The sequence below is a fragment of the Mesoplodon bidens genome, assembly GCF_964165515.1.
Source record: "Mesoplodon bidens genome assembly, chromosome: 3".
NCBI classification, from domain to species: domain Eukaryota; kingdom Metazoa; phylum Chordata; class Mammalia; order Artiodactyla; family Ziphiidae; genus Mesoplodon; species Mesoplodon bidens.
Genome location: NC_138178.1, coordinates 5,428,862 through 5,454,667, shown reverse-complemented (window position 1 = coordinate 5,454,667; position 25,806 = coordinate 5,428,862). Strand labels below are relative to the sequence as shown.

The 25,806-nt window shown below is 39.8% G+C and overlaps 1 protein-coding gene across 1 annotated transcript in view; it reads right to left on the bottom strand.

Moving 5' to 3' along the window:
- Nucleotides 1-25,806, bottom strand: part of CUBN (cubilin) — a 276,297-nt gene that overhangs the window by 85,303 nt on the left and 165,188 nt on the right. The window contains exons 37-47 of the mRNA XM_081230089.1: nt 25,000-25,205; nt 23,585-23,769; nt 21,690-21,882; nt 15,186-15,383; nt 11,742-11,888; nt 9,053-9,243; nt 8,708-8,891; nt 4,185-4,359; nt 2,813-2,991; nt 1,210-1,419; nt 406-546 (exon numbers count right to left, since the gene is read on the bottom strand). Coding sequence (XP_081086215.1) covers nt 406-546; nt 1,210-1,419; nt 2,813-2,991; nt 4,185-4,359; nt 8,708-8,891; nt 9,053-9,243; nt 11,742-11,888; nt 15,186-15,383; nt 21,690-21,882; nt 23,585-23,769; nt 25,000-25,205 — 2,009 coding nt within the window. The remainder of the gene's footprint in view (nt 1-405; nt 547-1,209; nt 1,420-2,812; nt 2,992-4,184; nt 4,360-8,707; nt 8,892-9,052; nt 9,244-11,741; nt 11,889-15,185; nt 15,384-21,689; nt 21,883-23,584; nt 23,770-24,999; nt 25,206-25,806) is intronic.

The window sequence follows — 25,806 nt, the reverse complement described above, 5'->3', positions numbered from 1 at the left end:
TGATTGCAGTTGTGATGTTTCATCTATTGGTGTGACTTTTTTTTTTTTTTTTTAAGTGGTACGCGGGCCTCTCCCGTTGCGGAGCACAGGCTTCCGACGCGCAGGCTCAGCGGCCATGGCTCACGGGCCCAGCCGCTCCGCGGCATGTGGGATCTTCCCGGACCGGGGCACGAACCTGTGTCCCCTGCATCGGCAGGCGGACTCTCAACCACTGTGCCACCAGGGAAGCCCTGGTGTGACTACTTGATTAATGTCTGCCTCTCCACTAAACTAGTCAGGCCCAGGAAGACAAGGGTCACGGTGTCTTTGTTTAGCTATTGCCACACCAGTGCCTAAGAGGAGTGTCTATCCAATGTAGGTGCTCAATTATGTATATATATATAAAAAATGAATCAAAGAACATACCTTCCACGCTGGAGTCAAACCGTAGTCTGAATCCTGAGGCAGTGAGAGAGCCGTCTGTGACAAACCTGACCAAAGCAACATTGCCAGAAGTATCTATGCTGTCAGGAATGGTGTTTCCACAGTATCTGCCCAATAGATTACCTGTGGGAGTCAAATAATTAAGTATTTATATGTCCAGGTGATTGATTTCATTTCACCTCTACTTGAGAAATTCTGCATGTACGAAGAAAAAACCAATAATAGATAAGACCCTGGCCAGGAAGAAATGGTGACCTCTGGCAAGAGAGGCAGGTCAAACATGAGTAAAAATCAATATATTCAAGTGTATGAGGAAGCGTAACAAAAACAGCAACCAAGTAGAGCCAAGGGCATCAGCACAATGCAGAAGGCTTGCTCATTTGGTTAGTGAAATGGTCCAAGGCGACAGAGTGACAAGCATCCACTTCATAATATTTCCAGGGTATATTACCCTTTCCCTCCTTCCCTTACAGGATGCCCCTCAAACATCTGAGCGTGGCCCTGGAAGGTCTCCCTGGAAGAGGATGCCTTCCAGACACAGTGCTCTCTCAGTGTGGTCTCAGGATAAGCTATATAATGACACTGGGGCTTTGGGCACCACTGTTTCATGGGTAAGAACTGAGGGAGAGAAAAGCTGGCACTGTCCAGAGCTGACTGATCTGCATTTCTCCGCAAAAAAAAAGAAAAAAAAGTCTTGCCTTACTTGGAAGTGAGGAAATTTCAGAGGCTGAACGAGTAACCTGTGAAAACAGATACCCCCAAAGACAGCAGACATATCCCACTGACCAGATGTATGGTTTTCCCAGATCTCCACGAAGTCTCGTTCACAGCCAGATGAATCCTGAAGGCTAAAGTCTTCAAAGCGGATGGTGAGATAATGTCCCGAGGGTCCCTGGAGATGCCACTCACAGAACAGGTCATCTGTATACGGAAGCGTTGGGTACCCGTTGCTTTCAATGACTCCACTTTGCCCTGTCACTCTTCCTCCACACTCGGCTGCAGAAAAAGAGCAATATTCTATCACAGGTTTTCTTTTTTTTAATTCAACCAGCACATTTAAAAGCTTTTAGGTGCCAAGTGAACATGAACTGAAGTTTTAAAAATACTGAAAATGTTTAGTTTGTGCTTCTCTTACTACATGAAATCTGTTATTGGTGTACAGAGAAATGATACCACAAGGCCAATCTAATAACGGGAAAGGGAAGGCGGAAAGATGTTGAATGGCATATTCTGTTAACGCCTCTTGAATTCTCTTGGGACACTAAGTAAGAGCTATTAGCTGCGAGTAGCTTTCATTCCAAAACCAACTGAGAGATTGATAGGGCCTGCCTAGTACCCTGTGTTAGTGATTCTGTAGACTAAGTCCTAGCTCAGCTAAAAACAATGCTGTGGTTGATTAGTCATGCCTGCCATTTCTGGTTTATCAAATAAACATGTTACTGTAGTAATGGGTATCTCAGGGCCTTGAAAATTACTATCCAATTATTTCTTATCAGCTGAGTGTGGGAGATTGAATTATATACAATTTGCCTCAGGCTATACAATGACCCATGGTGTAGGTTAAATATTGTTACAACTCGGCTTTTCAAGTTTTGAAGCATTAAAGATGTTTGGTTAGTGTTCAGACCTAACAGACACTAAATCCTATGTAGTTGTGACCATATTGTAGTGAATCTTCAGAATGCATTCCTTATTACTCATTTTTTAAAGGAAGGAAATCAAAACATTGAATGAATGACCTGGCGCTAGACATTTAGGGGAAAAAACATCTCGATTATCTATTAATGTTGAGGAGGTCAAAGTCACTGTTCTAAAAATAGTTATTTGATTACTAAAGAGTTTTACAATTTAATATTGTACATATTTCACGACAAGAGGAAGAAACAAGAATTTAACTGGATATGTTTTTCACTAACAAGTTAGGGAAAAATCCAAAATATTCAAGTTTACTAAAAAGAGTATTTTTAAATGGAAATTAAAGTAAAAATTAAAATTGATAAATGACTTTGTGGTTTTAAACATTCACATTCCTTACTTATTTCTATCATTAAAATAACTGTGAAAATTAGGCAGATAGAAAGGCTTCTTTAAAAATGGCATGATCAGGGCTTCCCTGGTGGCGCAGTGGTTGGGGGTCCGCCTGCCGATGCAGGGGACGTGGGTCCGTGCCCCGGTCCGGGAGGATCCCACGTGCCGCGGAGCAGCTGGGCCCGTGGGCCATGGCCACTGGGCCTGCGTGTCCGGAGCCTGTGCTCCGCAACGGGAGAGGCCACAGCAGTGAGAGGCCCGCGTACCGCAAAAAAAAAAAAAAAAATGGCATGATCATTTAAAAAGTTTGAACGCAATTATTCTGTCACTACTTTCTTATTGAATATAAAAATGTTGTTACCTATGGAATACTTGGCCTTGAATCCCACATGAGTGGGGCTGTTGTCAGACCGGAATCTCAGATACATCACCTCTCCTGAGGACAACTGACTGGCAGGCAGAGAAGCTCCACAAAACTTGGAAAGTATTGGTGCATTTGAATCAGCACCGTCTCGCAACTCAAGGAAATTGGACGTACAGCTACAGTGGAAAGAAAATTCTGTTTAGTTTGCAAAGTCTATGGCTTTGACATATTTTGATAATAAAGACTTCACTTTCTCCAAGGACATCATTAAATCATCATTTCTGTAGCGCTATGTACACAACACAGCGGAGACACTATGACAGAGTCAGTGTAGGTGGTGTGTCACTTCAAAATGCCATATGATATTTTTCTGAATTATACACTCCAATTTGTAGCTGAAAAAGACAGGTTTTACATGTACCACAATGAAGAATATTTATTCGCCTTCCATATTCTGTTGGTCTTAGAAATGTAAAACTCATTCTCGAATCAACCCCTAGGAATGTCAAAACACAAGTATTTTGTTTCACATGATGTTATGACACATTTCACACGACAAAGATGAACTCTCTCTTGCTAGCTATGTAACCGGGGCTAAGGGAGAATCTCAGCTGGAATTTTCCGTGTCCCTAAAAGAGGCCAAGTATTTACCGAGTATTTCTTGAGAAAGTCAACCAGCCAATTAATGCTCAGTGAGGGGAGAATGGCATTGTATCAGGAGTCCAGAACTGGTAAGCAAAAGCTCTCATACCTAAGCTTTGCACCCTGCATGTATTCATGCAGATGTATACACACGTTTGTTAAATGAAGAGAAAGATACAGATTTTTTTCAATCTATGTAGTTATTCCATCCGCGTTCAACATAGTAAGACAAACCCTCTGGTTTGTAATCTTTAAAGATTCTTACTAAACAGAGATCGGGAGATCGTACTGTCCTTGCTTTAGTCCTGTTTCTGACACTGGTGACCCCGGGTGTCACAAATTTCCATTTGTTAAACAGATACTTTATCATTTATGACACTGAGTATGGGGCTGGCCAAATAAATATTCGTCTACCAGAGACACTCTCTTTTTCCTGTGGGAGGAAGAACGGATAATATAAATCTCAGACAGCCACCCTCCGCGTCTCTTGGAGGATGTGCACAGGGTCAGGAGGGACAGTGTCTGTTTACATCATCTGCTCAGCTGATGGGTGAGTGTCCGGCAGGCAAGGTTTTCCCGCTCCAGGTGTTAAGCATTTCCCTTCCCCGTCCCTAGATTTCCTTTGCCGTATATGCTGCTGAGCAAAGAAGAAGGACATTGTTCTGAGATGTGACAGGTAAAGAATACTAGCTCTGGGTAGGAGGAAACTGAAACGGAGGTGACCTACTTTGGTGTTACTTCGACATTGAATTGATCTTCAAACTGCAGCCTTATGAGCTTCCCGGGAGGAGCAGCTATGAGCCAGATGCAGTCAGCATGCTGCGGATAATTGCTGGGGTGGTTGGGGGAGGTTACGTATCCAGCAGAATCCGCATCGTGGATGTAAATATTGCCCCCGCAGGCTGTCAGGAAACACAGTTAAATCAACCTACCGTCTGGAGAGAGAGGATGCAGGCGCCTGCCACCTTCATTTTTAAAGGTCTCTTTATCTGTACCTCCAATCTTAATTTCCTTTCATCTGGAATTATCCTCCTTTTCTTTTTTAAGCAAATACATTCTGAATTTGCTATCAAGGGAGCTACCACATGTGTCACTTTTTAACTCGCCAAACCATATGTTCTCATTGGAAATTTCACTCCTTCCTAAAGCCAACCAAAAGATTATGGCGCATGGTGCGTGCAGTAGCTCATCATGGAAGCATAACGATATACCCACCACTTCGATAAGCATGTAAAGGCACCAGCACTTTAACTGCCCCCTGACCATTCAGGTCAATAGACTGATGTTTAAAAGACTAAGCAGATATACATTTGTACAACTCTGGGGACATTCACTCCTTATGTTTCTTTGGGATTTAGGTGCATTTGAAGAGCAAGAGTTGAATGGTATAAGAAATTTTATGAGCCAGTTTTTTCGGGAAGATAATGAGCTTTTAATACTTTTTTTAAAAGCCCAAAGTGTTAAGTAAAAATACTTTCCTTTTATCAATGAATTTTTTTTTTTTTTTGGCAATCTCAGCAAACAAACCAAGTAAGAACAATCTGGGTACTTACAACGCCAATGAAGTTAACCTGTTCAATAACTGAGCCTCACAGATACTGAATCTGCTAAATTCTATGGACATTTGTTTCCAACATCATTCAGCCACTTATGGGCACATCCTGAGTTGTGACATTACCTAGAACTCCTTCATCTCTGAAACCCTAGACTTTGAGCTCCTTTGACTGCCTTTAACTCCCTTGCCCCTGGTCTTTCCTTCAGATGCTCCTTGCAAAACCCCAATTCGGTGGTTGTGTTCCTCTCAAACCATTCATGGAAGTTGATGCCACAACAAACGCACGTTCTCCACTCTCAACGCTGCTAAACCATCCTCCCGTTTCATCATATAGATGAAAACAGCTAATATATAAAACCAACTCGACTCCCCAGACCCTTCATCCTCCCCATGCCCTCTCTCATCTCAGCACGCTACTCTGAGCCCTCTTTCAGAAAGGAGAAGTCAGATGAGAACTCCCTCAATTTGTTACCCCTTATTTGTTACCATCCTTAAAAATTCACCTACATCTCCACCCTCCTTTACTTTTCCCTGTACGCTGCCTTCATGTATCTCCGAGTTGGTCTCGCAATCCATTCTGTCTCCTTAGGGACCTGCTCTATTTATTCCCTCCTTTTATCCTGTGCTTTTAATCTCATTCTCTCTCTCTCTCTCTCTCTCCCCCTCTCTCTCTCTCCCTCTCTCTCTCTCTCTCCTTTCCCTCCCCCCTCTCTCCTCCGTGATACTTTGACCTTTCCACGTATCACAAGCTCGAGTAATTTACAGCCACTTTCTTTACGTCCTCCTTCCCCCTTCACTCGTCAGCCCTCTGAAAGCACCCTTTTCCTGGTCCCCCATCACCCCACACTCCCTTTGCCCAAGGATGTTTGAAATCATTGTTCCGTGTCCACAGCAGTTAACGTGTTGACCACCCCTTCCTTCTCTACACTGTTGCCCCTGAGCTGCCTGGACATTAGCTCTCCTCCTCCTCCTTTCATCCCTCTCACCATTTCTCCTCTGGTCCCTGGGTGCCTCTTTCCAGGCCTTTCCTGGCGTTGCTGGAGGTCCCCAGGGATCCCCCTGCAGGCCCTTCATCTTCTCAGGATAAATAATTTCCTGGCTAAGGTCATCCACCCTCGTGACTTAAACTGCAACCAGTCTTCTAACAGTTCCCGAGTTTCTAGATTCAGCCCAGATCCCTGTTCTGACCTCCAGACTCCTGGTCCAGTGCAGGTGTCTACTGGACATCCCAAGTGGACATCATTCAGAGATTTCAAACTGAACATGTGTCCCAGACGGACCTTACTACCTACCGCCGCCCAGAAGTCCGTATACGAGCGCATGACCCTCTTCTTACCGACCACCTCGTTTTCTCCTTAATACTTGTTGCCATAGGACATGCTGCATCTCTTATTTATTATCTGCATTTTAACACCGAAATTAAGCTCCATGAGGACATGGATTTTATTCGTTTATCGCTGTATCCCCGGGACCTAGCATAGTGTCTGTCACATGGCAAGTTCTTAATAAATGTTTGTGGGATAAATGGATCCACCAGCCAGAAACCTAGGGGTCATCTATGGCACCCTCCTGTCCCACATCCAAGTGCACTCAATTCCGTATTTATAATCTCTCCCGATATTCCTTGTCTTCGGTGTGCTTATCACCACTGCCCTAGTCCAGGACCTAATAATTCCTCCCTGAATTACTCTTTCACCTGGTCTCTCCACCTTAGTCTCTCCCCCTCCATGTGTTTTCAGTGCCACTGCCACACGGGTGTTTCTAATCTGATAGCGCCATTCGTGCTTTGGATTAAAACCTTCCAAGGGCCCCCACTGCCTTCCAGTTAACATCTTAACTCCTTTTGGTGCCGCCCTCAGCATCATGATTCCTGCCTGCTTCACCACCATGATGTTTAGCTCCTTCTGACTCTCTTCTCCAGCAGTCGTGAATTCTTTCAAATTCACGGAAATGCCTTGTCGTTGCACAGCCATTAAGACTTGATATGTGGTCACCTCCTTTCTTCACTGACTGGCAAATCTCTGTCAGTTTCCTTCCTCTGGGAGCCTTCTCCCACCCATAGCTCCCGAGAGCCCCTCCTTCTAGCCTCATCGTACCGTGCCCTACCTGTGCCTTTACTTGTATGTCTCCCCCTCTGCACTGAACTCCTCCACAGACTTGGTAGTTTGCACAGTGTGAAGCACTTTGTAAATGTTCAATTAATTAATTAGAACAGTCCATTCAGTGAGAATAAAAGCATCGAGCACAGGGACACAGAACTCTCAATCAACCATACTGAAGGAGTGTCCTTGGAGAACGATTGCGTAGAAGAAGGCTAATTCGATGCCACAAGTTGTTCACTGAATAACATGTGTTAAAAGCTGAGAAACTGAAGTGGCAAAGAAGTTGGTGTGCTGGAAAGATAGATGGGGAAGTAGAACTGACTGTAGTTATAGGACATGGTTGAATCAGAAAGTTGAGAGAAACAAGAGTGATCATATCGCAAGAGGTTTTGAAATCAAAAGACTTTTAAGTCTAATATTGAGGCAGAAAGATGGGGAGAAGGTAATGGCCATACCATTCTTGCATGAACAGAGGGTCGAAAAAGCAATGAAAGAGTTACAGTATTTGCAAATCTATAAGGCTCTCTAAAGGCTCAGGACCAAGTGAAATCACAACTCAGCAGCAAAGCTCAGAATGGAGATGGGGAAGGATGAGAAGCTCACTACCTATAAGGCAGCGGTACTGGGGTCACAAAGCTGTGCTGGTAAAGGCTCCTTCTAAGTGCCAGAGCTATGTGGTCTGGGAAGTGGTGAAAGGACATGCCCTGTAGTCATGGAATCTACATGAGGTATTAGATGATTTTCTGTGTCAGTTGGTGGAGACTTACTTCCTCTCCTCTCTTCAAATGAAGAAATTCTGCTGACATTTTAAACTCTCATATTTTGGAGAATGTGCGATAAAACATATGGCTCATTTAGATTAATACAGATTTTGAAATATGTCCAGGAATCTGTGATTGAGGTCATAGGGTTATCCTGAAATCCAAATTATCTAATTTTAAGGGGACAAAGACTTACTCTTTACAGACACCACTCCTTCCCTTTTTTGAAGCTATGCTTGTTTACTTATTTATGCAATTAAACGTTATCTAAAAATAAATGTCACAAAAATCAAATCATTACAGTAGAATTAAATAATTACAATCAAATATAATTAAGATAATTACTATAATATATAATTAAATGGGTAATAATAGAATCAGAAGATTATATGTTCATTTAAAAAGAAGCATACAGATGATTACAAAACAACGTAATTATCATTCTTATGTTTCTATAACTGTATGTAACTTATAATTAGACATTTTATAATGGAAAAGTCTAAGGAATTTCAGGGGATCATTAAGATCAGCTCAATTTATACTCATGGAGAAGTTCACTTTGTTCATTCTCTTGATATGTGGTCTTGGAACAATCTAAGCCTCATCTTACTTATCTGAAGAATGGGCACAATGAAGAAAATGTAGTCGTGATGAGATATCAAATGTATCAAGCATAAAGTAAGTGCTTGATAATAGGTAGCTACTCTTGCTAACATTATTATTGTTAGTTCAGAAAAAAACTTTACATATTTTTTTCTCCAATCTATTTAAACAAAAAAGGCCAAGCAATTGCAGGAAAAGTACAGACATTATTCTCAGTGAAAATACTTACCTAAACTCTTTGCCTCATATGTGATTTTAAATCCTCGTCCTTCATTACTATTATCAGAAATGAACTGAACAAACATTTGATTATCTGAGGTGAACAGAGTGGATGAAGGGTGACTGCCACAAAAATGCCCATTTCCTCCATGGGGGCCCAAGGGTGGAGAAGAGATATCAGGTCCATTTTTTAGCTGGAAAGACAAATTAAAATTGCACAGTTTCCTTCATACCGATAAAGATGAGGTATACAAGTTCTATCAGTTTATAGCCCAGGAGGAGAAACATCATCATTTTGTTTTCTGAATGAAGTGTGTAGAGAAAGTAGTTAGAAAAAGCAGCAAACAATACCTACCACCAAGTAATCCCCCTGGTTGCAAGAAGGGTCTCTATTTGGAATCTGGAAGGGCTGTTCAAAGTGGACAGCGATGGTCAGACCACTCTGAACCTGGACATGCCAAGAGCAGTTGAGGTTGGGAGTGTAGGTCTCTGCATACCTGGGTGACGTGATAATCCCTCTGTCTGCATGCAAGTATCCACCACAACCTTCCCAGGAAGAAACAAAGATAGCACATTTAAATAACACTCACAACTGGATTTTGATGCTTTTTTCTGTTTGTCTTGAGAATTTTCGAAGTATAGGCAATAGAAATGTGGTCTGAAACTCACTCGGGACCAAAAAATGTTGGAAACAATTAGCACAACAAGCTTGGATGGAGCACACGCTCCTGGGTACTCATTTTGTTTTTGTTTCTAAGATAGGGATGTAGAAGTAAGCAGTAGAGACAAATCCCTTAGCTTTCACGAAGCTTACTTTGTACAGGAGTCAGACGTACAACAAACACCTACATAATTAATATGTGAGGTGGTGATAAGTTCTACAAAGAAAGATGAGCGGGGAGAGGGAAGATGAACTATACTGCCTGGGGCAGTTAGAGAAGGCCACGCTACTGCAGTCATATGCGAGCAGAGACCTGATTGACATGGGGGATCGCATCCTAAGTGAAGAAAGCCAGACAGAGAAAGACAAATCCCATGTGTTATCATGTTTATGTGGAATCTCAAATACATCACAAATGAACCTGCCTAGGAAACAGAAACAGACTCACAAAGAGAACAAACCTATGGTTACCACAGGGGAAAGGGGTGGGGGGTAGGGATAAATTTGGAGTTTGGGGTTAGCAGATACAAACTACTATATATAAAACAGATAAACAACAAGGTCCTTCTGTACAACACTGGGAACTATATTCAATGTCCTGTGATAAACCATAATGGAAAAGAATATGAAAAAGAATGTATATCTTTGTATAACTGAGTCACTTTGCTGTACAGCAGAAATTAACACAATATTGTAAATCAACTCTATTTCAATAAAATAAATTAAAAAAAGAAAAAAGAGAGACAGGGAACCAAGACATAAGAGTGTTTGAGAGAAGAGCACTGCAGTCCAGAAAACAGCTGGCGTGAAGGTTGCTGTGTTAGTGGTGCACCACAGAAGTCAGAATGGAGGAGGCCAAATGAGAGATCTAAATGGTTAGCCCGGTAGGTCGTGCAGGACACGGCAAGGGCTTATTCTGAGTAAGAAGAGGAACACATTGAAGCCTTCTGAGCATCAGAACGGCATGATCGGACTTAAATTTTAAAGACTCACTGTCTGCAGTACTTAAGCTCTAAGGAAGGGCAGGTTAAAGCAGAAGCAAGAGGTCCAGGACGGGGGTGACTTCCTGAGTCCAAGGAGGGTTGACAGGTGCCTGGGCTACGACGGCAGCAGTAGAAACGGGGAGAAGTGGTTGGACTCTGGATATACTGCGAGGGTGGGACCACTGTGGTCTGTTGATGAATGGGATTGATGGAGCCAGAGAAGAAGAATGAACGGTGATGCAAGCGTCCTGGCTTAAACAGCTAGAAGGATGTACCTTCCACAGCCTAAAATTGAGAAGACTGTGGAATGAGCAAGTCTGGGGCTGGGGGAGGTAAAAAACGGCGGGGGGCAAGAGCTAGTTGCCCACATGTTAACTTATACAGCGCGAGCTGTCACGCACATGTCCACGAGCCACGTGAGAGAGTGAGAGGTTCGAGCTGAGAAGACAGCGATGGAGCAGACGCTTATTTGCCAGCTGTCAGGGACCGACCGGAGCATCAGCGAGTGAGGGCAGGGAGCTCCCACGGCTAGTGAAAACGCAGAGGTGGAAATTTACCTTAGGTCTGTCTAATTCCCAAGCCCATTCTCTTGAACCACTCTGCAGCTGGCCCCCCTTGACTGTGAGGATGATCGTTTATCTTCAATTGGTCCCTACTCTATAAAAGGCATACATAATACTGGAGAAAACATTCATTTTTAATGTCTAGACTGATAATCTACTTTAAAATTAGGTTTTTCAGTTAAAAATATGAGAGTCTTTAGAAATTTCACATTCTGTGGGCTACTTTTTAACTTTAATCCAGTGTGGGTTGAAAATGATTGTTTGGACTTCACATTTTGTCAACTTTTGAAAGTCTCAGTCACACTCCACACGATAGCCTGCCATATATGAGGCACATTGTCAGACTCACCAAATTCATATTTCAAGAGCAACAAACTCTTCCTGCCAACCTTTAAATGAATCATTTCAACCAAGGGATTTATGACAATATCTCCTACATTACTTTGGTAATTTCTTAGGTTGAAGATAACTCTGACTTACTGCTCCTTTGATGTGTTATGGATATGTACTGTCTTCTGGTTCCAGCCATCAGCGAGGCTGAAATTTTGTTTTAAACATCTTACTCTTGTGCCTACTGTGGAGGGAACATGCCCTGCCCAAAGAACTGAAGATGGGGGATCATTCACAAAAGTGGCCAGTTTCTTTCTTTTTTTTTTTTTTTTTTTTTTTTTGATTAAGACTTAATACCTGACATCAGGATAACCCCCAGAGGCTGGGCAGAGACCTGTGTGCTGACTTAGAAGCTGTGTCCTGGCACTGAAAAATGAGCAGAGTGTATTAGGGAGAGAGCAAGAGGAAGATGAGATGAAATGAATTTGAACTATGAGAACATATTACTCTTGTGAAACGATGCATTAAAGCCCGCCCTGGTTACACTGAAGTCCGAGGTGAACCGGACCACCATGTACTCTCCAGTAGACCGGATGGGTCCAGGGATCTCTCTGCCACAGAGAACCGCTAGCTCCTGGGCCAGGCTGTCGTCTCCTACGACCAAAGAAAGGAAATGTCAGTGTGAAAATATGATGTCTTAAGAGTCTCCTCCACAACTTATTTACAAAACAGAAATAGAGTCACAGACGTAGAAAACAAACTTATGGTTACCAGGGAGGAAGGGGGTTGGGGAGGGATAAACTGGGAGATTGGGCTGGACATATACACACTACTCTATATAAAATAGATAACTAATAAGGACCTACTGTAGAGCACAGGGAACTCTGCTCAACACTCTGTAATGACCTATATGGGAAAAGAATCTAAAAAGGAGTGGATACAGGCATACGTATAACTGATGCACTTTGCTGCACACCTGAAACTAACACAACACTGGAAATCAACTAAACTCCAATAAACATTTTTCAAAAAGAGCATCCTCCACCATCATTGCAACCCAGCCAAAGTGCCTCACCCATTATTCTCAAAACACCCCCGTTCCTAGGAGGTAGCAGGATTACCAAATAAGGGACATTCCAGGGGTTACATCATTGTGGCTCCAGTTTGTAATGGTGCCGCCCCTCTTTTTCTTTAACCTTTTTAATAACAACCTCTTTGCCAGTTCCCACTGCCTTTCCAAAAACTGGCTGACAGTTCTTCCTGGGACGAAGACTCAAAATAAGAGGATGTGAGACTGGGAAGTAACTGAGGACCAATGCTGATATGTGCAGTAGATACTGATCTAAACTATTCTGACTGCTGAAGATCAAGTATCTAAAAAAAAAAAAAAAAAAAGGTTTGATTCTTCAGCCCCAGATCCGATGCTAATGTTATAAGGTCATTTGCCCAGAAGTCTGCCTTCACCTTCAGAGGGGTTTTCTTTTTTCTTTGCATTATTTTGTTGTTCATTGTTTGTTTTGCCATTGTAAGGACACACTTCTCTCCATGTGTGGAGGATGAAAAAAGATAGTGTCAGCAAATGTGCACCTCTAGAGACATCAGGGAGAGCTGGGTGACCCCCACGGCCCTTTTTCCTTTGGCTTTTCTCTTGATTATAAATTTTGATCAGAACAACTGTATCAGTCAAAGCCTGAATGGAGCAAGGACTTAGATTCCTTGGCTGGGAAAATATGTTGTTTTTTCCCTAAGGCAGAGAATTAATTAATTTGAAACCTCAAAAAAGACAAAAATAGAATATGAGACATGAGGAAATTTGCCCTTTCACTCAACTAGCAAAATGATTCTTTTTTGACATTGACCACAACCTAAAACTTACTCATTATTAACTAGTTTAGAAAACAAGTTATCAAATGTAGTAGCACAGCTATAAATACACGATGCTTGGAAAGGCATTCTTTACAGGGGTTCTGACCTCTGGAAACTTTTGCATTTTTTATCATTCAAAAATTTATCTGTGACTCCTTTTGCATTGTTATCTTCATTATGCTATTTTGCTACACATTTCACCCCAAATCTGTTGACTTATTCTCTAATTAACTGCATCACAAAGCTTTGAAGCTTATTATATGTTGTTACTTATTTCACATGTGTATATTTTATCTCTTAATGAGACTGAGTTGGGTCTACTGATTTTCGTTTCTTTCCTAAAGAAAGAAAAAAAAAAGAGGAAAGATGATAGTTCTTCTGGGCAATGTGCTGATAGCAGATAGTTGATAGGAAAAAGGGGGAAAGTTATGGTTTACCATCTGATCACATTTGTATGACTGACTTGAGTCTTCACTTACTGCCCAGCTCCTACAGAAGGAAAATAAAGCACCTCTGCCATTTGCTTTTTCTCACTATACTTAGTGGGGGTCTAGGGTTAAGGGGATAAGGGGGACATGAAAATGCACATTAGCCACCAGTGGGCCAAAATCAAACACATGCTTTGGTCCAAAAAAAAAATGCTCTGAAGCATTTTTCATTAATCGCCAAAATTTAACAAACTGAGAAGTTCATAGAAAACTCTATTGCTTCTCATATCTCTTGGAAAATAAGATCCGTAACACCGAACCTGCACTCCTCGTAGCTGCCCCTTTGATCTGTCCTCCAGTTTACACCTGCTGTCTAGGCAGGCACTGGGGTTGCAATATGTGTCATGCAGGGCAGTGGGTCCCCAGCTTCAGAGACTCTACCACCGGGAGGCAGGGACCCGGGTCAGGCAAGGGGAGCACCTCACATTGGGGGCAAAACTTAAGGAGGTGCCAGAGACCTCAGAAATCAAGATAAAAATATTTTAGTACCATATTTCAAAAATTGAAATTTTATGTAAAATGAACAAAATATTAACATTTTAAATAAAGACAGGATCTGGGGCTTCCCTGGTGGCGCAGTGGTTGAGAGTCCGCCTGCCGATTCAGGGGACGTGGGTTCGTGCCTCGGTCCGGGAAGATCCCACATGCCGCAGAGCGGCTGGGCCCGTGAGCCATGGCCGCTGGGCCTGCGCGTCCGGAGCCTGTGTTCCGCAACGGGAGAGGCCACAACAGTGAGAGGCCTGCGTACCGCAAAAAAAAAAAAAAAAAAAAAAAAAAAAAAAAAAGACAGGATCTGACTCTGTACTTTGTCCAATCCTGCCTTACTCTCCTCACCCTGATCTTAACCTTTACTGGAGACAGATCTAGGACCCATGCAAGTTTCTAGTTTAGTTGGTCTGGGGTGGGACAGAATTTGCATTTCTAACAAGTTCCCAGGTGATGCTGATGCTGCCGGTCTGGGGACCTCACTGTAAGAGACGCTGACTAAAGGATGTGGCCTCCCTATTCTCCTCTGTTCCATGCAAATCGTGAAGCACAATTCTGTGCATCTTGCATTGAAGCATTATTTATATCCCTCACTCATTGCATAGCAATACCACACCTGGGTACAGAGGAAAAGATGAAAAAATATTAGCCCTTAATCCTACCCATTCTACCCAGAGATTCAGTACACAATAGAAACTTGAATACATTGCAATTTTAAATACTTTTCACACTTGGATCTTAAAGCCATAGGTATAAAATATCAAGATTTATTTCCATAGCCTTTCAACAAGAAAGCAGCACAACCTGGAAACTCAGATTATAATTTCCTACTTAAACCACAGGGAGTGTTTCCTCTGGGGAATGTAATGCTCTCCCTAACATAGTGTGTGGATTATCTTGCTCCAGGCAATTTAATGCTTTCCTTATGTTCTGCAGAAATGGTGGCCAATTCTAGTATCTCATGCTTCCACTGGCCATAATACCTGTGCATTTCCATGCAAATGGATGGAAGCAGTAAACAAGTATGATTATAATTGAATGTAACTAAATGTGTGTCAGGGTTGAAACTTGGTAGTTTTTTGTTTTATTTTGTTTTTTAAATGTTTCTCACCGTCTCTTATCACAAGTTTATCATAGCTGCATGTACTATGAGATTCAATGTCCAGGGAAAGGATGTTGAGCTCCACAGTAGAATCAGGAGCCTGGATAAGCCACATACAGTCAGCGCCATTACTGTAGCTTTCAGGCCAGCCTGGGGAGTAAAGAAAGACCGGAGCATCTCCTGTCTGCAGGAACCCTCCACAAGCACCTGCAGAATGAAAAGCAACACCGTTGAAATACCTCTGGCAGAAAAGAAGGTAGCATTTCACTTGAAAGCCACAGTTCTATACTGAAACAACCAATTAAAACAATTTTCTCAAGGAAATTTATACATATTTTATTAAATCCACTGATTCAGACAGCTGTGATTCCATAATGTTTTGAAGAAAAACACACTGTATTCTACTTTTTTCACCATAGTTTTACCACTTAACCCAATTATTAATGAGTGCCTATTATTTGTCAAGCATGAAGTCCATAGGGAAGACCCTATTATTATCGTTACCGAGGTAGAACTTTGTTCATGTTTCCAGTGTGCTTTAGTCTTCACCTTTTTTTAGCATAGCTATTCATCATGTAATTTATATTAGGCAATTTTGAAAAAAAATTCTATTTGGTGAAATGAAGCATTCAAAAAAGTTTGTGAGCTTATAACAACAGCCTTTTTTTTTTTTTGCTTTTTAAATAACAGTTTTGTTGAGTTATTATTCACTCACCATAAAATTTACCCTTTTAAATAGTAATATACCCTTTTAAATAGTTCAGTGGTTTTTAGTAGATTCACAAAGTTCTGCAACCATCACTGCTACCTAATTTTAGAACATATTTTCACCACCCTGAAAGAGGCTGGATACTCTTTACCACTGATTCTCTGTCCTCTACTCCACAAGTCTATGGAAACCACTAGCCACTACTTTCTGTCTCTATGGATTTACCTATTTAAGACATTTTATATAAATATAATCACACTATATGTGGCCTCTTGTGACTGGCTTCGTTCACTTAGCATAATATTCTAAGGTTCATCTGTATTCTAGCATGTATCAATACTTCTTTCATTTTAAGGAAGAATAGTATTCCACTATACGGATATACCACATTTAGTTTTTCCATTCATCAGCTGTTTGACATTTGGGCTCTTTCCTCTTTTTCACTATTTATGAATAATGTTTCTATGAACATTCGTGTATAAATTTTTGTGTGGACATATGTTTTCAATTTTCTTAGGTATATAACTAGGAGTGGAATTGCTGGATTGTATGGTAACCCTGTGTTTCAATCTTTGAGGAGCTGCTAAACTGTTTTCCAAAGTGGTTATAGGATTTTACATTTCCACTAGCAACGTACAAGGGTCCCAGATTCTCCACATCTTTGTCAATAATTGTTATTGTCTGTCTTACTGATTATAGCTGTCCTAGTGTTAAATACATATTTTCTAGTATGTCACTTTAATTCATTTGTTCTTTATTTAACTGTATATTTTCGAGTTTTTTCTGTGTGGTTGTTCAGAGGATTACAATTAACATCTTAAGTTAAGACAATGTAGTTTGGATTAATATTAACTTAATTTTAATAGTATACAAAACTTGGCTATAATATAACTCCATTCCCACCCACCCCCATCTTTTATGCTATTATTGTCATAAAATTATATATTTAAACATTATAAGACCATCAGCAATAGTTTATTATTATTGCCTTATGCAGCTGTCTTTAAATCAGATAGCAGAAGAAAAGAGCTACAGATGAAAATACATTTATACTGCCTTTATATTTACATATGTAGCTGTCTTCACTACCTACTGTCTACCAGTAAAGACATGCTAGGGTCATTTCATTTCATTCTGAAAGCCTCCCTTTAGCATTTCCTGTAGCATAGGTCTGTTTGCAATGAATTCTCTGTTTTCATTTATCTGGGAATGTTTTAATTTCTCCTTAGTTTGGAGGATACATTTTCTGGCTATAGAATTCTTGATCAACAGTCTTTTTACTTCAGCACATTGATTATGTCATCCCACTGCTCTGACCTTCATGGTTTCTGATGAGAAATGAGATGCTAACCTTGTTGAGTATTGTTTTTACAAGATACGTGATTTTCTCTTCGTGCTTTCAAGATAACCCCTTTTCTTTAGCTTTGATAGTTTGACAGCAGTATGTCTAGGTATACATCTCATTGAGTTTATCCTACCTGGAATTTTGGGGATTCTTGGATGTGTAGGTTAATATTTTTCATCAAATTTGGGATGTGTACAGACATTATTTCTTCAAGTATTCTTTTTTTCCCTTTCCCTCTTCCTTTACCTTGGACTCTCATTATGCGTACGTATGTTGGTATAAATGATAGTTTCTGAAGCTCTGTATAATTTTCTTCTTTCTTTTCCTCAACAGGATAATCCTAACTGACCTACATTCAAATTCAGTGATTCTTTCTTCTGCCTGCTTAGATCTGTCATTGAGCCCACCCAGTGAATTTCAACTCCAAAATTTCTAGTTGGTTGTTTTTTCTTTCAAAAATATCTATCACTTTACTGATATCTTCTATTTGGTGAGACATCATTCCCATACTCTTCTTTAAATCTTTAGACATTCTTTTAGATCTTTAACATATTTACAATAGCTTATTTAAAGTCTTTGTTAAGTAAGTCTGACATTTTTGCTTTCTCCAAGACAGTTTCTATGGATTGCTTATATTCCTTTGCATAGGCCATACTTTCCTATTTCTTCATGTGTCTCATAATTTTTTGTTGAAAACCAGACATTTTAAACAATGTAATGTGGCGACTCTGGAAATCAACCCCTCCCCCAAAGCTTGCTGTCACTGCTCTTTGTTCAGTGGCTTTTGTGCACTAATTCTGTAATGTCTGTGTTAATTGTTGTGTGTAACCATTGAAAGTCTGTGTTCAGGTTAGTGATCAACAACTGATTAAATAGAGATTCCTTTAAATGTCTTGAATCAATAATTCTCTCACTTTTCTGAGTGACTGTGCGTGTGTGTTTGTGTGTGTGTGTGTGTATTGGGATATGCCTGTATGACTCTAGAAGACAGTTTATAACTCTGCCCTAGAATTCACTTTCTACTTTCACAGAGCCTCAAGATCCTACAGAGGTGAGAGACTGGGGCCTTCTCGAGTCTCATGTTGGGCATGTTTATAGCCCTGCGCATGAGTGGAGGCTTCTATGTTCCCAGAAATATGTCAAAGCTTTTCAAAGCCCCCAATGGATATATCAATCCCCAGTTTTTCTTTTTATATTTTTGGTCAGCCTGTTATTAGCTGTAACTGGAATCACTGCCACATGCAGTTGTGATGTTAAATAACTTGCCACTGACGATTTCTAAAACACACCCCAGAGATAGGGCTTTTGCGCAGAGCACACTGAGTCAGGTCAGATGAAGACAAATCCTGAGAATGGAGCTTTTCTAGGAAGCTGCCAGGCAGGTTAAATGATAGCAATTCCTTAGGGATAGGATGCTTTCTGGAGTTCCAGATCTACTCCACCCCTTCCAATGGCTGTTAGGCTGCTGATTTTCATGGCTAACGTGGTTGTGAGGCTATTGTGAGGTTACTGCAAAGCTAGGACAGGGAGAGAGATGGGAATAGGGAAAATTAAGATGCCAGAAAGTTGTCTACTGTCCCTCAGACTGAACCATTTTTTTTGAATAAACACTCTTCAGATTATTGCAATTTTTAATTAATTTCCAGAGTTCTCAAAAGTTGATTTAAAATTTTTTTGCCACTGTTCTCATTGTTTTTCTGCAAGAATAGATTTTCAGAGGCCTTTACTCCACCATTCCAGAAGTTTATGACTCTTTACAATACATGTTTTTTGTTTGTTTGTTTGTTTTTTTGCAGTACGCGGGCCTCTCACTGTTGTGGCCTCTCCCATTGCGGAGCACAGGCCCCGGACGCGCAGGCTCAGTGGCCATGGCTCACGGGCCCAGCCGCTCTGCAGCATGTGGGATCTTCCCGGACCGGGGCACGAACCCGTGTCCCCTATATCGGCAGATGGACTCCCAACCACTGCGCCACCAGGAAAGCCCTACAATACATGTTTGAATCTTGCTAGGGCCACCAAGAAATGAATGTAAAATTTATAGGACTAGATCCTAATTACTTTATCCTATTACTATATAGGCTGTAGAAGTGTAAAAATAAAATAAAGTAAAAGCAATTTCAAAGTATAAGATCCGAATATTATCCAATATCTTCAAACGTTAAGATTTTCCTTTACATAAAATATTTCTTATCTTGAATTTATAAAAAGCAGTTATCATACTAACTAACTATAAGCTGCTAGTGCTGTTTGTCAAATATTCCATTTTTCCTCACTTCCAAACATACGGTGAAATTGCATTTCTTAATACTTCTGCGGTTGGGTGAGGCCATTTGACCAGTTCTGGTTTATGAATCATAAGAAAAATGACATGTATCACTTTTAAGCTGAACACTTTTAGACTGAGGCATGCCAGGGCTCTCTTTCCTCTTGCCATGATCACAGGTAATGTCCCAAACAATGTCAGATCCAACAACCAGTTAACCCAAGAGGGTAACATGAACAAGTAAGAAGTCCTGTGTTTTTCAGCTATTCAGAGTTTGGAATTATTTGTTACTGCAGCATAACCAAATATGTCCTGACTGATAAGCTAATATTTTCCTACTTGACATGTTTAATTTCCTTCACATGACCCTAGTCCACATTAGGCTTATTTTCCTTTGACTGCTTTTTGCTTTGTCATTTAATCATTTAGCTACTATATCATTATTTAACTGAATGCTTTATCTTTGCCAATTACTTTTGAATTCTTGGAGAGTAGAGATTATATCTTGGTTTCCTTTCTTAGTTGGTATACACTTACCTCAGCATGTCTATAATAAACCCTCTATAAATATTTGTTGAATTAAATTTCATGTATGTTCGCATAAGGAATGTTAATGTTACAGTGTTCAATATATTAATACAATTTAAAACAGTAAGCTTTTTTTTCACTTTAATGAAAGTGTCAGAATGTGCTATGATCATGAGATAATCATTTACACCAACTAGTTAACTATAAAATTTTCTTATCCTTTTATTTTTTCCTTTGCTTGTTTTTCATTAAGAGAAATGAGATTTATGATACTATACTATACTCACTCATCCACTTAAATCACATAATTATGGAATATGTGTATGAGAAGAGAACTTTTTTTTGAGCACTACAATATACTTATTGATATAATGTTTTTTTTTTTTTTTTTTTTTTTTTGCTGTACGTGGGCCTCTCACTGTTGTGGCCTCTCCCGTTGCGGAGCACAGGCTCCGGACGCGCAGGCTCAACGGCCACGGCTCACGGGCCCAACCGCTCCGCGGCATGTGGGATCTTCCCAGACCGGGGCATGAACCCGTGTCCCCTGCATCGGCAGGCGGACTCTCAACCACTGCGCCACCAGGGAAGCCCTGATATAATGTTTTGCATGAGTGATTTCTTCTGTAACTTGAGATTTGTGGACATAAAAGAAGCTTAACTCAAGTTTACTTATAAGAGCTATCCAGTCTTAAATGGATAGCTCTAAATTACATTTGGCAATCTTTCTGATGGCTCTTTGCTCTTAGATAAATAGATTAATATTTTAAGGAAGAGTTTCATAGTCAATGTTATGAAAGCACCTTGCAAGAGAGGTGAAAATAACATCTTAGGACAGAATGCTAAGAGGCATTAAATAAATATAAGTATGAATTACACCTTCATCTGTGATCTCTGCTGATACAAATTCCCAAGAAGCTAGAAGCAAACAGACTCTAATCTTTTAGTGTCTGTTTAGTCTTAGAACAAGTTCAAAGTCTGAATATTCTTCAATGAGATCCAATGATAATATGTCCCAATCAAATATTTCAAGGAGTGAGAATATGCCATGAGAAATATCTGCTGAATTTATTCTATGTCAACCCTCAAATTCACAAGAGCCATTCAAAAGTGTTTAAACAAATTTTCAAAAGAAAAGCACAGTCTCCCAAAACACAGCTTACTGAGGGAATTTTAAATGTCTTAAAAATAGTAAAATGAAAGCTTAAAATTTAGGCCAACTTTACCTTGAAACATGAGGGTTTACAACCAGCTAAGGACACAGTGAAGCATTTCTGAAGACACACTTAAAATGTAACATAGAGGAAAAACAGTTACTTTCATTAGTTGATCCTAGTGTGTGTGTGTGTGTGAGTGTGGTACCTGCAAACCAAACTTTCAGAGATCTCTAAAGCGATTTCTAGAAATTGTAAGGAGAGTATCTTATGGACATCAAACCCTTAACTATTATGGAAAATATAATGGGAAACCAGCAATTTTTTTGAAATAAACATCTAATCTCTAAGTATTTATGAAATTAAAAGGACACCTGAACATATGGAGGAAGGGTTTTGAGACTGTAATTACTCTTCTTATTCATTTGTGTATTTGGCCCTTATTAGTAGGAACTTTTGAAATATTAGTCTGCACATATCAGCCCCTAAAAAGAATTTCATTTATTACCAAACACACCTGTAGCAATGGTAGGTAAAGGTCCAACAGAGGCATTCATTGCAAACCACTCCAAAAGGAATCCTTTCCCTGAGACTGAAGAGTCAGAAGAAAACTGAAATGTCAAAGAACTTCCAGTGGAGCTCAAAGAGTCAGTCTGGGTACCACAGTAGGTTCCAATCAGGCGGGAATGAATGCCAGCCCCATCATAAATCTGCATGGAAAAGACAGAAAATAGAGCACTGAACTCAGGCAATCACTTCCATTTTTCTTCATAAATACAAAACCAAAAGGATAACTTATAATTTTATCATCAAGGAAAAAATGATAAACCAGTAAACATTATATATCAGTTTAAAATAGAAAGTGTCATGAAGTATAAACTATGATTGCAAGTAATTAAATGTGGTTTAAAATTATCTATATCTTTCCTGCAGAATTATATTAGTAATGATGCTCCATGTAATATAGCTCATTATTCGATTTACAGTAAAATTCATGGGTGGAAAAGTAGGAACCAGGATAGTGGCACAACAACAGTGCCTATTAAATGTGCTTTGGGGCCTCAAAAGGGAGGAATTAGGGAGAAAGGGGAAAAGTAACAAGAAAAAGGAAGAGTCTAATGAGAGAAAGTGGCCAGGTATCCTGAAGGAGTTCACATTTCCAAAGAAGTAAAGAAGCAGAATTAATAACAACAAAAGAATCACAGCTTGTGAGGGCTCAGCATACTCAAAGCACGCAAGAAATCTCTTTCATTTGGTTGAAAATGTTAGATTACATAGTTAGAGACATATTTTGTGATAGTTTCCAAATACATAACCTTGAGCATGTTTATTTTTTTCTTCACATGTGGATGGATCTCTCCAATTACATTTCATATCCTTCCCTCCATCTTGTAAATAATTTGAACAAGTCCGTTATAAGTGTTATTACATATTTCTCTATTGAAGCTACTATATAAGCTCAGATTTCAAATTAGCTAATAATTATTTCCAACTTACTGAGCATCTGTCAAGTACTAGGTTCTATGTGAAGCACTGTGGACCTAAAATAAATAAGACAGTATCTTGGCCCTCAAGAATCTGATAGTAAAATAGTGAAACCCATAGAAGCAGAAAGTAGAATGGTGTTTACTAGGAGATGGGGGAGCGGGGAATAGGGAGATGGTCAAAGGGTACAAAGTTTCAGTTATGCAAGATTAATAATTCTGAAGATCTAATGTAGAACAATGTGACTATAGCTAGTATTACCATGTATATACTTGAAGTTTGCTAAGAGGGTAAATCTTAAGTATTCTCACCACACCAGAAACAAAGAAAGAAGAGGGTAAACATTTGAGGTGATGGATATGTTAATTAGCTTGATTGTGATTATTATTTTACAATGTAAAATTATAAAATATCATATATCAAAAGACTTAGTTGTACATCTTAAATATATATAATATTTATTTGTAAAATATACCTCAATAAAACTGGATAAAAAATAATCTGATAGTGTTTCTGGAATTGATGCAGTTGCCAATGTCTGGATGGCAATGATCACCACAATTTTTATATACTTATATTTACTTACTTTAAAATGATTGTTCAAATTTTTAACACTCTAACAGGAGAATAAACAGGGTAATGGGATATAAGATAGAATAAATTCTTAATTAAGACACATATACATGCTTAGATAAAGCCCAACAGAAAAATTATAATAATGTGGAAAAAAAGTTAGTTACAGAATCAAAGATAATAATTATACTACCAGAATTACCATTGTTCAGGTAACCTGGAAGGGGTATTCGTGATGTAGGGTAGACCATCCCCTATGACTTGTAAATGCTTGAATAGACATTAACTTGGATCTATGGTTGCCAACAGCAATTCACCAAAATGTATAAACATCAGTTGCTCTTTGAAACTCACCTTTAGTTTGTCATAATAGCAGTTGAGTGTTGCCTCCATGTCCATCTCCAAGATTCTACCATGGATAACCTGAGATTCATCCACATTCACTATCCAATGGTAATTGGAGTTGGGGGGGTAATTTCCAGGCCATAAGGGGGAGGCAATTTTCCCCTGAGTTCCCACAATATTATCATTGCCAAATACTAGGAAGGAAAACAGAGTAGTAAATCAGACCTACTTAGAACAGCTCTTTAGTCAAATGAAAGAAACAAAAGGCAAGGGGTGTTAAAAAGGATGGACTTTTAATTGACTGCAATTTCTTTTCTGAACACTGAAAGAAATACTGCTTCCCTTTTGGTTTCTCTGCTATCTATTAATTCTTTGGAGAAGGGTGATATTGTGAATGGAATTCCATCTCCTTAGAAGACTACATGGTGTGAAAACAAGCAATAGCGTCCCATGTAAAATTGGGTTCCCAGACCCCAGGGAACTTGGTGACTTGGGAAGGGGTATTACCAGTCCTATTCTATAATTTTGGTTTACCTATTTTACTTCATGTTAAAGAAGAACGAAACATGTTTTTTTTTCTTTAACTATGTAAGAGAAACTGACATTTTCAAACAGCATATAGAGTAGCTATTAATATTTAACATTTTATCCTATTAGAAGAATATCCTGTTATTACAATATCTGAGCACTTAGGAATATCCTAAAGTAACAGTAAACGTTTCTTGTGTTTTTTTTAAATTAATTTTTATTGGAGTATAGTTGATTTACAATTCGTGTTAGTTGCTGCTGTACAGCAAAGTGAATCAGTTATACATATACATATATCCACTCTTTCTGAGATTCTTTTCCCATATAGGTCACCATAGAGTATGGAGTAGAGTTCCCTGTGTAGGTCCTGATTAGTTTTCTATTTTATGTATAGTAGTGCGTATATGTCCATCCCAATCTCTCAGTTTATTCCACCCCCCTTCCCCTTTCCTCCTGGTAACCGTAAGTTTGCTTTCTACATCTGTGACTCTATTTCTGTTTCATAAATGGGTTCATTTGTATCAGAGTAAACATTTTTAACTTGAGGGATATAGAGTTTATGGGATCAAATGAAACACATTTGATATAAGTATACCAAACTGAAACAATGATACATTAGAAAACTCTGTATTGCAATATCATGAAAAATGTTTAACTTAAAATCAGGTAGACACTAGAGCTTTAAAAGAATGTTAGAAGCTCTGAGAATGCTCTCCCTGGCTCTTTATGAGTCATTCATATATAATTTAATTTTTCTAGTACATTATATAATAAAGTAATTCCGCAGAGACATTAAACATAGGGGAATTGTTCTTAATGCATTACTGAAAACATTGCTATCCTTCTACTTTGTAGGACACATTCTGGAAGCCATCACTAAAACAGAACCAACTCACTGTTGGTAAATGCAGCCTGGAAGCCCATGCCACTGCCTGAGCCATCGGAGACAAATCTGATCCACAGGATGTGCCCAACAATGGATGAATAATTGAGAGGGAGGACGTTTCCACAGTATCGTCCCACCAAGCGACCAGTGGCGTTTCCTTCCCGGATCTCCACAAAATCTCTGCTACAGTCTTGAGACGCCTCCAACTGGAAAGTTCTGATTGGAAAAAACAAAATTAGGGATTTAACTGATAAAATAAATTTTGGGATTATCCTGAATCACTTGCTGGGTTGACCTGTTTGGTTTTTAAATTTTTTCTTTAACTTTAATCACAGTGTCTTTTAGCTAACTCAAAACATTTCTTACACTCAAATGTGTTGAAATGGCGATTCAAGAGATACAAAGACAATTAATACACTGCCTTCAGGGAGTATTCTTTCTGGGGGAAAATTGGGCAAGAAGATAGAAAAAACCATGTTAGAAGACAGAATATCATGCCATTAGAGCTATTTTGAGGCAGAGGTATCACATGCAATTGTGAGGTTCAGTAATAGCTTGATGGAGAGATTATTATTATTTTTTTTTTTGCGGTAAGCGGGCCTCTCACTGTTGTGGCCTCTCCCATTGCAGAGCACGGGCTCCAGATGCGCAGGCCCAGTGGCCATGGCTCACGGGCCCAGCCGCTCCGCGGCATGTGGGATCTTCCCGGACCAGGGCACGAACCTGTGTCCCCTGCATCGGCAGGCGGGCTCTCAACCACTGCACCACCAGGGAAGCCCGAGAGATTATTTTTTAAGATGGAAATGTAAACATAAGC